This window comes from Cucurbita pepo, chromosome 9 (genome assembly GCF_057944985.1).
Source record: "Cucurbita pepo subsp. pepo isolate OVF chromosome 9, ASM5794498v1, whole genome shotgun sequence".
In the NCBI taxonomy this organism is placed as follows: Eukaryota; Viridiplantae; Streptophyta; class Magnoliopsida; order Cucurbitales; family Cucurbitaceae; genus Cucurbita; species Cucurbita pepo.
The window spans coordinates 4125382-4140011 of NC_141806.1; the positions used below are offsets into that span (position 1 = coordinate 4125382).

The window sequence follows — 14630 nt, forward strand, 5'->3', positions numbered from 1 at the left end:
CATATATAAGGAAAGAATCTGGATAATTGAAGCTGAAAATGGAAATTTAACTGAAAATATGATTATGATCATACACGACGTGGTAGGAAAGTGGGCACGACATGAAGAAAACAAATTGCAGAATATGGAAATAACAAAGCAAAAAAGTCAATTAAGAGATTGAAATCTTCTACTTCTCACCTTCTTCTCCGAAAACACAGCCGCAGTGGTCGGCTGAATTGTCCAATCTATCCGCCCGCACAGATCCGACTCCGGCGGGTTTTTCTTTATTCATGTCCATGAAAATGTTCCCTCACCGCCGGTCACTACACCGATGTGACTATCTTTAGACTAAGTAATTTCAGAAACAGCAAATCTCCGGCGACGAACCCCCTTCTGATCTAACAATATCGATCGGAAGTTCGGTCGGCTTTGCTCATGTTGGCCGCCGGAGGAATCTTGAAGTGCCATAGCCTTCCGACTCCATTAACGTAATACTTGTTCTTACACAAAAACTCCTGCGCGAATGTCCTCTCCACTTTCCGGTCAACATCGTGCAAAAACACATCGGTGACGCCGGATCCTTTCCTGTTTCTAGCCATCACGGCGGCGGAGAATATCGCCGCCATCCGACCAGGTGCCTCCGCGAAATATCCTCTCGGCGCGTCGATCATTATGAGGTCCCATTCCTTCTCGTAAATCTCTTCTGGAAGATTATGAAGCGCTAACTTACATTTTTTATTGTCTTTAAGAAACGCCTTTGTCGGCGAACAGTACGGCTCCGATCGATACGTCGACAGCAGCTGATCTGCTTCCTGAAGCTGCGTTCTGTACTGGACGTGGTACGCTCGAAGCATCGGAGCGTCTTTGATAACCGTCTGAATCCATTTTGGATCTTCCTCGAGAAACACGGTGGTTCCGTGAGGGTTGAGCGACGCCCACATCAACGAATCGTGACCGAGGCCGAATATCAGAAAGTTGCAAGGACATCGAACCTTCAATACATCAAATGAGATATGGATCTCGTCTAGCGATTGCTGTGGAACTATCTTCGCCGTCGCGTAGTGGATTATTGATTGGAGCTGGATCTCCGCCGGTGAATATCCAGTTATTGCCGGTGGTCCGGCGGTAGAGATGGAGCAGAATAAGTTACTGTCAACGAATCCAATGTAACCGGAAATCAACAGTGATCCGGCGATTAAACCGACGACGGCCAGTCCGAGAATCCATGACTTGACGGATAATCTGTTCTTCATTTTTCAGATGATAAAAATTTCGTCAACTCTCCGAAATAAACAAATCGAGGGCTCTTGAAATGGCGTTTGGTTTGTTTAAATGATTTAGGAAGACGGGGTTGCGAGAGGACAGTGGGTGAAAAGACATTAATGCCCTCCTTCTGCGGGCTGTCCTTCCCATCAGCAGATCCAGCTTGACCGGTTCTTTGGTAAATTTGGCTCTGGATTCAACGTTTCGCTGACTCACGTGATGATTGGATGTTCGAGCCCGCTGTGGGGTCCATTCTAATTTTTTATCCATTTACCAGTCGCCACGTGTATCATCTTGGTCCTTGTTTATGCCCACATCCATCCAAGTCCAATTTTACATTTATTAAATTAAAATTAATTTAAATTAATATCAACTAGTCGTTATTTCTTGAATAAATACAATGACTTATTTTAAAAATAATTATTTTGATAAGGTAGTTCCTTGAAAAAAAAGAATCCTAATCAATAAAGTCCAAAGTCTAAGCCACCTACACGTGTGAGATAACGAGAAATATAAGCTACCATATTCAATAACCTGAATAGCATAACTCCGACAACGTTGACCAAGAAAAAAATAAAACATCATTAATGATCGATAATAGTTTACATTTAATGAGATTAAGAGATACAAGATTATTCGATTCAGCTTTTTAACGAACATGCAACCTGACTCGATCAGGATCTTCATCGGTCAAGTTTTTAGGTAAAAATGATACCTGCAACTGTGTCGTTATTCCTCGTCATACTAATCAAGATGCACCATTGAGCTTATTTTCTCGATTTCGATTATAATCGACATGTTTATACGTTAAGCGCTAGTTTGGAGGAGGGTGCCATTAACTTTCCGATTAGGTTATGAGGTAATAGAGCGGATGTTATAAAACGTAGAAACTTACATTTTTACCCTAAAGTAAAAACCTTTTTACCCAAAAAAGAACGAACAATTCTATACCATTTGGAAAATAAATTCAAAATTGTAGGTCCTCTTCCAATTCGTCAGATCGGGGTCTCTCCCCCCAAACAAACACCTCTTTGAGCTTTTCCACCAAAGCAAAGCCACGAGAGCGTATGCTCAAAGTGGACAATATTATACCATTGTGGAGATCCGTGATTCCTAACATAGTATCAGAGTTATGCCCTAAACTTAGCTATGACAATAGAATCTTCAAATATCGAATAGAGATTGTGAGCCTCGAAGGTGTAGTCAAAAAGTGACTAAAGTGTCGAACAAATGGTGTACTTTGTACGAGAGCTCCAGAGAAAGGAGTCGAGCCTCGATTAAAGGGAGACTTATAGTGTACTTTGTTCGAGGGGAGGATTGTAATTTAATTGATTTTTATTATAATAAATATATAACTCATAAGGGTTGTTATCATGCATCTTAATTATTTAAAATATAATTGTTATATTTAATTAGGATATTCTTTAATAAAATTAAGAATTTATAATTTTAAATATAATTAGCGTGTTTCATTTTTTTATTGCTTAATTAAATGCCAATATTTGTTATTATCGGTTTAATTAATTAGTTTCTTTTTAATAAATCAACATTTAATTATTTTCCAAATCAGCAAATAATAACATAATTATTTTTTAAAAAAAGAATTTTATGGTTACATTTAATGTTTAAAGAATTTTATATATGGGCATTTAATTTCCTCATGAAGTATGGGATAATCACAAAAAAAAAAAAAAAAAAAAAAAATTGTATTTTGGAGAATAATTTAAGGATATTCATGGACCCGAACAACTTTATCAATTGAGCCCAACCCAATCTGTACGGTTTGAGTTTGGGTTATAAACTTATTTGTGTTCGGTGCTCTAACCGTTTCGTTATTTAAACAACTTTTCTACCAGACCCATTTTACAGTGGGTACGTCTTAGTCATGATCTAATCATGTAGATTTAAATATTAACATTATTGTATACTTAGGTACGACGAGCGTGATATATATTTTTATTTGATTATATAGGTAGTTCTATTATATCATGGATTGTCGCTTAGTCAAGAAGGTCCATGTGAAAATAAAAGACTCGAGAAAATGTGTTGAAGTCGTGAGCCTCTTTGGGCTTTAAAACGCGTCTGCTAGGGGGAGTTTCCACACCCTTATAAATGATGTTTTGTTCTCCTCCCCAGGGACATCACAATCCACCCCCCTTTGGGACTCAGCGGTCCTCGTTGGCACTCTTTCCTTCCTCCAATCGATGTGGGGACCGCCCCCAAATCCACCCCCTTTGGTCCTTACTGGCACACCACCTCGTGTCTACCCCCCTTCAGGGAACAACGAGAAGGCTGGCACATCGTCCGATGTCTGGCTTTGATACCATTTGTAATGACCCAGATCAACCGCTAGTAGATATTGTCCTCTTTAGGCTTTCCCTTTCGGGCTTCCCCTCAAGGCTTTAAAACGCGTCTGCTAGGGGAAGGTTTCCACACGCTTATAAATGGTGATTTGTTCTCCTCCCTAACCAATGTGGGACATCACAATGTCACATTGGTTAAACTACAAAAACAATTTCTCATACACTCGATCAAATCAATGGTTCTCTTATATTAAAGAAATTTGATTCGTAAATCTTATATAAGATCTAAATTCGACCCATAAATCTTAGAAGATTCGATCAAATAAGTTGAATGATCTCACGACGCCATTCATATAGACTAACGACTTCAACCGTTAAAAGACATGTGAACGGTGTGTAACGTTCTCAACTTATTGAGATAAAAGGAGAGCGTTTATTATTGTACCACTTCGAGAACAAAATAATAACAATAATAATAATAATAAAATGGTCATTATTTCATGTACCATCGTGGTCAATCCAATTATTTTTGGTGTCACATAACATACTTTATTGAATTATAATTATAATTTATTTTTCTATAAGAGAATTTTAATTGTAATTATCAAATTCATTAGTTTTAGAATTTAATTATTTATTGAGTAATAATTTAAATTTAGAATGTCAAAATTGGTCTCTTAATGAAAAAAATAAAGAATTTATTTAATTAAATTATGAATTATTTTATACTTCAATAGCTAAATTAATACTCCTAAACTTTATATTTTGCTTTAAATATACCGTTTCAATAAATATTTAAATTATAAAATTATAAAATAAAAATATTCTTATTAATTTTAGACCGAAATTGTTAATATTTTATTCAAAAAAATACGTTCAAATTATTAATAATATTTAAAAAATACCCTATTGATTAAAAAAAAATTCATTAACATCCTTCCATTAAAAAAAAAATTAAAATATTTAAATTAAAAAAGTTATAAAATAAAAATATTCTTATTAGTTTTAGAAATAAATTGTTAATATTTTATTCAAAAAATACGTTTAAACTTTTAATAATATTTAAAAAATACCCTATTGATTAAAAAAAATTCATTAACATCCTTCCATTTAAAAAAAAAATTAAAATATTTAAATTAAAAAAGTTATAAAATAAAAATATTCTTATTAGTTTTAGAAATAAATTGTTAATATTTTATTCAAAAAATACGTTTAAACTTTTAATAATATTTAAAAAAATACCCTATTGATTAAAAAAAAATTCATTAACATCATTCAATTTTTTTTAAAAATTAAAATATTTAAATTACAAAAATTATAAAATAAAAATATACTTATTAGTTTTAGACGGAAATTGTTAATATTTTATTAAAAAATACGTTTAAACTTTTAATAATATTTAAAAAATACCCTATTGATTAAAAAAAATTCATAACATCCTTCAATTTTTTTTAAAATTAAAATATTAAATTAACAAATTATAAAATAAAAATATTCTTATTAGTTTTAGACGAAAATTATTAATATTTTATTCAAAAATACCTTTAAACTTTTAATAATATTTAAAAAATACTATTTGATTAAAAAAAAAATCATTAATATCCTTCCATTTTTTTAAAAAGATTAAAATATATTTTTAAAATTTTAAATTAATATTACTTTTATTTACCCTTTTATATAAAAATAAAATAAAATTATTATGAATATATGGACGAAAACATATTAAAAATTACTTAAATACCATAAAAATTTAAAAATAGCATTAAACACAATTTTTTTATAAAAAAAATTAAAGAATTTATTATCAATAAATGAAAGAAAACCGACACTTTATACATTATTTTAAAACTTTTAGATATTAATGGTATTTTTAAAGTAAAAAAAAAAAAAAATTAAAGTAAGGAATATTTTTGAACCCTTTTATAATTTCTTAAAAATTAAAAAAGAAAAATTGACGGACGATCTAAGCCGTTGATATTTATCGGTCCCACACACTCTTAACAGAATCAATGGATTTCAAAGTTTCCCACATGAGAACCAAGAGTGACACGTGTACCAAAGCACGCCACGTGGTTATTGTACAGCTCAGCCACATTAACTTCCAACGTATATCTCACTGACGAGCAGCAGCTACCCAAGCAAGCAAATTTAACTCCACCCCACCCCAACTACCCAAGCCCCCTAATTCCCCTCCCGCAATCCCAACCGTCCGATCAAATCACACGCACACGTGGCAGCCTATAATCCCCCAAACGCATTAACTAACCGCCACCTGTCAGTCTCCTCCCTCTCCTTTATAAAGAACAAGAAATAAACCAAGAAAGAAAGAACGAAAATAAAATGAAAAAGATTGCGGTGTTGATAGTGGCCGTAGGGTTGTGTTTAGCGGCGGCGGCGGCGGCGGCGGCGGCGGCGGAAGAAGAGAATTTGAAAGAGGAGTGCAGCAACGACTTACAAAAAGTGGTGAATTGCTTCGATTTCGCGACGGGGAAGGCGGCGGCGCCGGGGAAGGAATGCTGCGACTCGGTGGAGGTTATGAAAGAGAACAACCCTAAGTGTTTGTGTTTCTTTATACAACAAACTCATAACGGTAACCAACAGATTAAGGATTTGGGGATTCAAGAAATCAAGATTCTTCAGCTTCCCTCTGTTTGTCACTTGAAAAACTCGAGCGTTACCTACTGTCCCAGTAACCCGTCTTTTTCTTTTTCTTTTTTTAAATTTATTTATCCATTAAATTATTTTAAATCGAATTATTTTTTTGACAGAGCTTCTCGGCTTGCCTGCAAATTCACCGGACGCTGCTATTTTTAGCAATGCCACGTCATCAGTGTCGCCGGCGACGACTACGACGACTAGGACTGTCCCCGACGGCAGCTCTGGAGGTAAGATGGTAGCCAATACTCCCACCGGGGCGATGACGGTGGCCATCGCTGTGTTCTTTTTCACTGCTTTCCTTCCGCCGATCACGCGTGAGGAATAAAACCACACCGCCGATCACCGGCGATGATCACGCTTCCGATCTGTCGTTTGTCATTTTTGTTGGTTTAATTTTGTTTGTCGTTTAATTTTGTTGATATTTTAGAATGTGTTGTATTTTGTATTCCATTTCTTTTCCAAAGCAATGGAGATCTTGGGTGAAAAGAAAGTCTGATGTTGGCTAATTTAGGCTAATTCCGCTAATTTATGAAAGGTCATGAGTTTATAATCTAGTAATATTACCTCAATTGGTTTGAGGCCTTTTGGAGGAGCAAACCCGAGAGCTTGTACTCAGAGTTGACAATATCATATCATTTGAGAGAGTTGTGTTCCTGGTTTAAATATATATATTTTTAAATATAAAAATAAATTGATTTCTAAAAAATCTAAAACGACGATCATGAGCGAACCAGGGGAAGGAGACGAGCTGTGAAGCGAGTCAACGCCGTAGCATGAGCCGAATGGCAACCAACTCTAACGCTTTTGACTTTCATCAATCATAGCTAAAAAATGCATAGAATAGTATTATTTTATTATTAAATTCATGATCATTTTCTAAATTAGTTGACGTGGGACTTGCATAAAACGTCAAGGTTTGTATTTTAGTAATTTAAAGAATTATATTTATTTACCGTATTAATATCTCAAATATAATAATAATAATAATAAAGGTGTAATTTAGTTTTTTTTTTTTCTATTGGTGGGAAGAAAGTCCCCTAATCTAAGAGAACGATCAAGGGTTTATAATCCATGAATAATCCATGAATACTATCTCCATCAGTTTGAGGTTTTTTGAGGACGCCCAAACTTATGAAAGTTAGGTTCAAAGTAAACAATATAATACTATTGTGGAAATAATATATTTTTTTATAAATATATTTTAATATTTTTTTTCTAAATATAAAAATATATTTATTTTTAAAATATTTAAGACATGAGCGAACCAGGAGAAGGAGACAGGCTCTGGAGACGTTGTTGCTTTGTAGCCGATCCTCAACGCCATAGCATGAGCCGAATGGCAATGCCATAGCATGAGCCGAATGGCAATCAACCCTCCTAAGGCTCGAGTGAAGCTGCTCATGTAGGGATTTTTTTTTTTTTTTTTTTTTTTGATAATTTTTATTTAAAATAATTTGAAAATAATCCAATTTAAAACTTGAATAATGTAAGCATTATTCTTAGCTATGATAATTAGCTTGTAATTTTTTTTTACCTAACGCTGAAATTTTGGGTGAATTTCCGGCTGGTTATTCAGTGACCTAAACAAGGTTTGTATTTTAGTTATTTAAAAATTCTAAATTTTCTTAATTTCATTACAATTTTAAAATTAGATTGGGTTGTGAATATTTTTGTGTGAAAAAAATATATTTATTTTCAAAAACATTCAATTCAACCTATTAATATATAAAACTTTTAATACTCTTTAAAAACTTAAAAAAAATACTTTTATACTTCGAAAAGAAAAAAAAAAACTTAATTAATTTTTTTTAATAAAGTACTTTTCATAAGTATTTTTAACTTTTTTTTTTTTTTAAAGTTCAAATTTATTAATAAATTTTTTAAAAATTAAGAGTATTTTTAAATACTACTAAAAAGTTAAAATATTTTTTAAAGTTATTTTTTATAGTGATAGAATTTTTGAGACTATTTTAAAAATTTAAGAATATTATTAAAATTTTAAAAAAATTTAGAAATATTTTTGAGGTTAATTCTAATTTAATATTTTTATTAATTTGCTGGATAAGTGTCATTAAAAAAAATTCAAAACAATAGTAAAAAAATTTAATTAACTTTCAAAATAATTAATTTTCAAGAGTAACATTAAAATAATTTAGTCGAAATTATTTCTGTCCATATATTGTTTTTTTTTTTTTTTTTCTTTTTATAAGAGTGGCTTTAAACAGTTTAAATGTATTAATAAATTTTTTTAATAATTTTTTTTTTGAAATAAAATACTTTTCATATGTATTTTAAAAATTTTTTTTTAGAGATCCAAATTTATTAATAATTTTTTTTAAGCTTAAGGAGTTCAAATTTATTATTAATTTTTTAAAAAAAATTTAAGAGTATTTTTAAATAAATATATATTTTTTAAAGTTTAAGAATATTTTTAAGTAGTTTTTAAATTTTTTTAAAAGTTCAAATTTATTAATAATTTTTTTTTAAGTTCTTTAAAATTTTGTGAGACTATTTAAAAAAATTTAAGAATATTATTAAAATAAAATAAAAAAAGAAATATTTTTAAGGCTAATACTAATTTAATATTTTTATTAATTTGTTAGAATAAATGTCATTAAAAAAAAAAAAGCTAAATGGGTCGTAGTGCGGTCCATTTATGTTGCAGTATATAATGAAGAAAGGAATTCGGGCAGCCCAATCGTGGTCATTCTACAGAACGGCGTTCGTCACGTATACCCGACGGGCATTGCCGTTCCCGAGAGAAAAATAGATACGAGCAGCTATTCCGAGTCCAAGAACAAGATCTCCCTCTCCTCGTCTTTCTGATTGGTCGCAATATGTCTCAGGTTCGTTCATTCACTTAATTGTCTCGTTAATCGTTTGTTGTTTTGTTTTATACAAAAAAGAAAAGAAAAGAAAATCGACTTCTTGCTTCCTTAAACCCTAGAAAATCTTTGTTAATTACTTGTTGTCGATGTATGGAAGCTTAATTGCACCGCCGTATTCCTGAAGTTATTGAATTTGAATGACATTGGTCAATTTTATAGTCTGTATGATACTTAGGTTCTGTTCGATATCTGCGCATTTTTGTTTGTTTGTTTTTTTCTTTGTTTATCCGTATGATTGTTATGTATCGGATTCTGACAGTAATTGCGCGATGCTGCAGTAGAATTTAGAGATGGAGATTCTCATACTATTTCTCTTGGTTTTGAATTGATGCATCCATTAGTTGTGAATAAAATTATTTAATTTTCTCTTATCTCCATTGTCTTGTACAGGTTGATAGCAGGAATTCCTCTGCTGCCAAACGTGCTAGAACCGATGGTATGTTTAGGCGTCGTAGTTTCCTTAGTAATTCAGTTACAGCTTCGTATTTGATCATGCATTCTTTTACAACTACGTTGCATTTGTAAATTTTCTCGTTAGATTTTTTTGAGTGAATACATATGGCATACCGATTAACGAAGTTAGATTTATTGATATTTGAATCTGGAGAGATTTCCAGAAATTTGACGAACGTCTTCTTCCTATCTCTCTCTCTCTCTCTCTAATAATTGTTATTATTTTATTTGTTTGTAGGTAGCCGAAGGGAAGATGACTGGACGTGTCCTAGTTGTGGAAACGTCAATTTTTCATTTAGAACAACTTGCAATATGCGCAATTGCACTCAACCACGTCCGGCTGATCATAATTCTGTAAGACGTGAATGATTCCCCCAAGGAAACTAAAATTATCACGTTTGTTAATTTGAAAAACCTAATTTTGTTGTCTCTTGGATTTAAATGTTCTAGTATGTTTTCCCTCTCTGTTCATTTCAGTGCTTTGTTTTGTATCCATCTGCATAACGAGCAAGAGGAGACGTTTATCAAATTTTTCATACACAATCTGTATAAAAAAGTACACAACCTTTTCCGTTTGTTGAGAAAAAACATTTTATTTCTAGCAATCTTGTCATCTCATGTTTACTTTTCATTTTTGGTGCGGTGTATCTGGTGTTAAATTGTTTGTATTTTTCAGTTTTAGGTGGTAATTATGTTTTGCATTTTTAGGTTGTGATATTTATGCTATCTTCATTTTTTTTTGTAGTTATGATTTTAGGATGTACATTTTCTCACAAGGCACAAGTGACTATTAACTACTTGAGCTTCATGAGATGGTACTTTATTGAACATATTAGGTGTAAGTTTTTCTTGGTGTATTCTCTTCAAGTACTCCAGTAATTATGATTTTTTTTTTCTCCTTGTTTTCCAGTTCTTGTAACATCCATTGGCCAGTTCCCGTACACCTCTCATAAGTTTCTTTCATAAAAGAAAAGTTTGTTTATTAACACATCACCGACACTCACAAAGTTGAACTACACGTTCTCTTGACAAAACAAATAACCTTCTTAAGCTTTTCTCTCTCCAGAAATCTGCTGCCAAGCCTGTTCATGCTCCACAGGGCTACTCCTATTCTGCCCCTTACATGGGTTCTGGTGCACCCTCTTCAATGTATCCTGGCGTACCACCTTATGGTTCTTCTATATTCAACGGTTCATCTATACCTCCCTATGATGTGCCATTTTCTGGGGGATCAGCATATCATTACAACTACGGCAGCCGATTTTCTGCAGGCAGCCCCTACAGACCTTTGCACCTATCTGGGCCTGCACCTTATTCTAGTGGATCTTTGATGGGAAATAGTATGTTATGTTACTATTATGCTCACCTTTGTTTGTGATTCTTGTTTATGACGACATCATAATACTCTGTCTAACAAGATTATTAACTTGAAATTCATTTTTCTGCCTTCACGAGTACTCTATGCGAAGTGAGTGCTGTGCTGATCGGTCCTCTGTTTATCTTGTTTTGTTCTTCTTTTCAGGTGCAGTATATGGTATGCCACCCATAATGGATCGCTATGGCATTGCTTTGCCCATAGGCCCTGGGACCATGGTAGGTCTTTTGATGTAAATTATTTCCCGGTCGCTCAGCAGTTTTTCTTTCTAGAGTTTTAAGTTTGGTGTACTCTTAGCTTAGCTAGAACCCCCCCCCCCCCCCCCCCCTCAAAGGACAATATTCAAGCATCCATAGAGGTATTGACAATTAGATTCTATGGAAGTTGAGAAAATGAATTATTAAATCTTTGTTTTCTGAAGATAAGAGATTAAAAAAGAATCACATCATATCGAATTACATTTTCACCTTAGTTTTGAATATTTGTTATAACAATACATCAATTGATGTATCACAAAGAATATTAAAAGAAGAATGTTAGTGATGTATCACAAAGTATTTCAATGGTTGAATGTTGAAGAGAAATATCTTTCCTATTGGAATGAATGTTAAAGCCTGAAGATTTATAGTTCGGATATTAAGACTTGTGCGAATAAAGACTTACCCCTACAGCTATGAGTTGCAACTGAATCTGTCCTGTATGTCTACTAGTGTTGTTCTTGATTGAGTTTCACATATATTTCTTATCTGTCATCTGTCACTTTTTGTGTAAAATTTATGAGCAAGTAAATTTACCAGGGTCCAAGGCCAGGTTTTTTTCCGGATGACATGTCGCAGAAGAAGGGTGCAGGTTACTATTCTTTACTTGCTTTGTTATGTTATGTCCTTGACTAATTACGATGAAAACCTTTTCTAATCTAGTTTCTTACTTATGCTCATCCAGACGCTACTCGTGACAACGATTGGCCATGTCCCAAATGCGGAAACATCAATTTCTCATTTAGAACCGTCTGTAACATGAGGAAATGCAACACGCCCAAGCCTGGGTCACAGGTCTGTTAAGTTATTTTCTTATGAGTGAATGATTTTCCTATGTGCTTTTATGCTGCAATTACTTATCTAAACGTTGTTAGCAAACATCTCCTTTTCAATTGGTGGTGAATGTTGAATTTCTTTCGTCATGTTTCTGTCACGCACAACTTCCTTACAAAATGAGTTCGCTTAACTTCACTTGCAAGTCTAACCTTTTCATTTATTTTTGAAATGCAGGGTCCCAAAAATGATAAAGGTTCTAGTAAGTTCAATATATGGGCCTGTTCCAATAGAAGTGGTTTCCTTTTCAAACTTCGTTATAAGCTTCATGATTTCTAATGTTCTTGTTTATAATGCCTTCCAGAACAAAAGACGCCGGAGGGTAGCTGGAAGTGTGAGAAATGTAACAACATAAACTATCCATTCCGAACCAAATGCAATAGACAAAATTGTGGAGCCGACAAGCCAGCGGAGTCGGAGAAATCCCCATCACCGGCACAGGATGTAGACAATGAACAGGTCTGTTGTGTGAGTTTCTGTATCTTTATGTGGTGTTCGGAATTGCATGTGCTTTTCTTGAGATATATTTGCATTATGAAGTGGATTCCATATAATTTGATTAACAAGATAATTTTTGAACCACCAGAAAAGGGGAACCCTTTTGGTAAATTATCAGTGGTATTGGTACTTTCCTTGAGTATACCCCACATTTCTTTTCGTAATTTTGTTTTCCCTTCCACGCATTAATTTGTCATTGTGTACTGTTCCAGTGAGTTCTAGAACATGTTTGAGGGGGTTGAGAAGGTCCAGATTTATCTTCCAGCGTTGCTCAATATGGGTGTCTGAAAGTCAGTCTTGTCGTCCTCATGTTGCAGCAGTTGTCAAGTCAGTCTACCTCTCTTGATCCGTGTCATGTTGTATTAACTCAATTTAGTTCCTGGTCTTTTCAATCATCAACCGGATTGATCTGGCAAAAGATTTAATGGTTGGTTTCTGATATTTTAGGAACACATTTACTTTCTTGAATTCACTTATTTAGTCTAGTGGGCCTGTTAACTTGTGCACTAAACATGTTGCGAGTAGACTAGACTCTACCCTTTTGGGTTCCGGTTTGATCTCTTAATTGTCTTTCTTCTGTTGGGTGTGCCAAACGGATCCTTTCCTAGGACAGGATCCCAAAGATGCATTAGATAGGGTTTTCTTTTGGGTTGGACTAAGATTTTGGGTTCAGTCCATTGCCTCATCTGACAAACCGCTGGGTCATTCATGGTATTTATGACCCTTATTGGTGGTGTCACATCACATTATTATGGTCAATAAATTATGGCTAGCATGTTGCGTGCGTGCGTGCGTGCATGGTCGTCAAAAAAAGTAAATGCAGCCTTCCCAAATGGGAGTCTTGGGGACGTGACTTGTGTACCCATTTACTAATGTTGGTTAGGTTGCAATGTCTTTCGGGTCATTTCTGCATCATTATTCACATCTCATTTATTATTTGTCTTTCCATGCCATTATTGTTCATTAATTTATTGAGGAACCTCACGCATGTTCATGCAGTGTCGTGGCAGGGCGATTTGGTTTTCCAACTGTTTGAAGTAGTTGGTATTCACCTTATCCACTTAAGTAGTTTTATTATTCCTTTCTTAGGGTTTGGTGCTAATTATGGATTATTGCGTGGTCCTGGTACGTTATATAACCAACCCCCTGTTTGCATTACATAAATATATCATTCAGGAAGAATTTAGCTTTAGGAATAATGGAGTCTTAAAAAATATTTTAAGATAGTTGTTTCTATGATCAATAACAAAATTTGATGTTTTTTTTTTTTCGTAGTTGCAAATTTTAAAAGCAACTTGGGTTTGTCCTTGTTGGATGATGAAAATCCCACATCGGCTAATTTAGGGAATGATCATGGGTTTACGATCAAGGAATACTATCTCCATTGGTGATAAGGCATTTTGGGAAAGCCCAAAGCAAAGCATGAGAGTTTATACTCAAAATGGATAACCTATTCATCTAACTGACCGACTTCACCTATTCTTCCATCATTTATCTAAAATTTGACCCTTTCTTTGTCATTAACTTTTTAGTATAACTCCGTTTTAGAAATACTTTCTAGAATTAGGTAGTTCCTAAAGTTGACCCCTAAGTAGCGATATGGGTCGAGGTTGGCCTTATTAGAAATGCTGCTTCAAATGAGGGTAAGTATAGGTGTACAAGTTCCATCGTTTAAAATATGCTTGTTCTATTTATATTCTAAAAACTACTTAAATTTTCTTATAGATTCACTTTTTGTTTCCTTTTGCCTTTTTGCTCAAATAATTCGTGTTTTTCCCTCGGTTATTTCTTAATATGACTTGCCCTCATGGTGAAGTTTTTTATTTTTATTTTTATTTTTAAACTAAAAAAAGTAAAATAGAATAAAATTTAAAGGCATGAACTAATTCTTTTGGAGTAGTTGAAAATGGTGCCAGCTTTTAGGTATCACTTTATAAGTTCCCTTTTGTCCTCGCGAAGTACACAAGCATCTTTCAAACAATTTGTTATTGTCAATACATAGTCGAAAGTAAATTTACAATTAGGTACTTAATAAATTGTTTTTTAAAACCAAACTTTGTTTTATTTTGATTAATCGCTTTTTAGAACTTAATGTTTTAAAATGTAATTTTAGTAACAA

General features: G+C 33.4%; 2 protein-coding genes and 1 pseudogene across 4 annotated transcripts; 2 read left to right on the plus strand and 1 right to left on the minus strand.

Annotated features, from left to right (window-relative positions):
* Nucleotides 1-26: 26 nt before the first annotated feature.
* LOC111802241 (arabinogalactan O-methyltransferase 2 pseudogene) lies at nucleotides 27-1257 on the minus strand (annotated as a pseudogene).
* A 4605-nt stretch (nucleotides 1258-5862) lies between these two features.
* LOC111802266 (non-specific lipid transfer protein GPI-anchored 1) lies at nucleotides 5863-6760 on the plus strand. The gene is made up of 2 exons (XM_023686567.2): nucleotides 5863-6237; nucleotides 6317-6760. The coding sequence occupies exons 1-2, from the start codon at nucleotides 5889-5891 to the stop codon at nucleotides 6529-6531; spliced, it is 564 nt and encodes a 187-aa protein (XP_023542335.2). The 5' UTR covers nucleotides 5863-5888; the 3' UTR covers nucleotides 6532-6760.
* Nucleotides 6761-8892: 2132 nt separating this feature from the next.
* LOC111802754 (ranBP2-type zinc finger protein At1g67325) lies at nucleotides 8893-13702 on the plus strand. 3 transcript variants are annotated; one of them, XM_087127137.1, is made up of 10 exons: nucleotides 8893-9052; nucleotides 9485-9530; nucleotides 9786-9901; nucleotides 10614-10887; nucleotides 11070-11140; nucleotides 11720-11771; nucleotides 11865-11974; nucleotides 12191-12209; nucleotides 12318-12472; nucleotides 13511-13702. In XM_087127137.1, exons 1-10 carry the CDS (start codon nucleotides 9044-9046, stop codon nucleotides 13550-13552), a joined length of 894 nt encoding a protein of 297 aa, XP_086983263.1. In that variant the 5' UTR covers nucleotides 8893-9043; the 3' UTR covers nucleotides 13553-13702. The 3 variants fall into 3 exon arrangements, with proteins under 3 accessions (XP_086983263.1, XP_086983262.1, XP_023543009.2); XM_087127136.1 differs by having other exon boundaries at nucleotides 8894-9052; nucleotides 12191-12215; XM_023687241.2 differs by lacking the exon at nucleotides 13511-13702 and adding an exon at nucleotides 12724-13076 and having other exon boundaries at nucleotides 8894-9052; nucleotides 12191-12215.
* The last annotated feature ends 928 nt before the right edge of the window (nucleotides 13703-14630 follow it).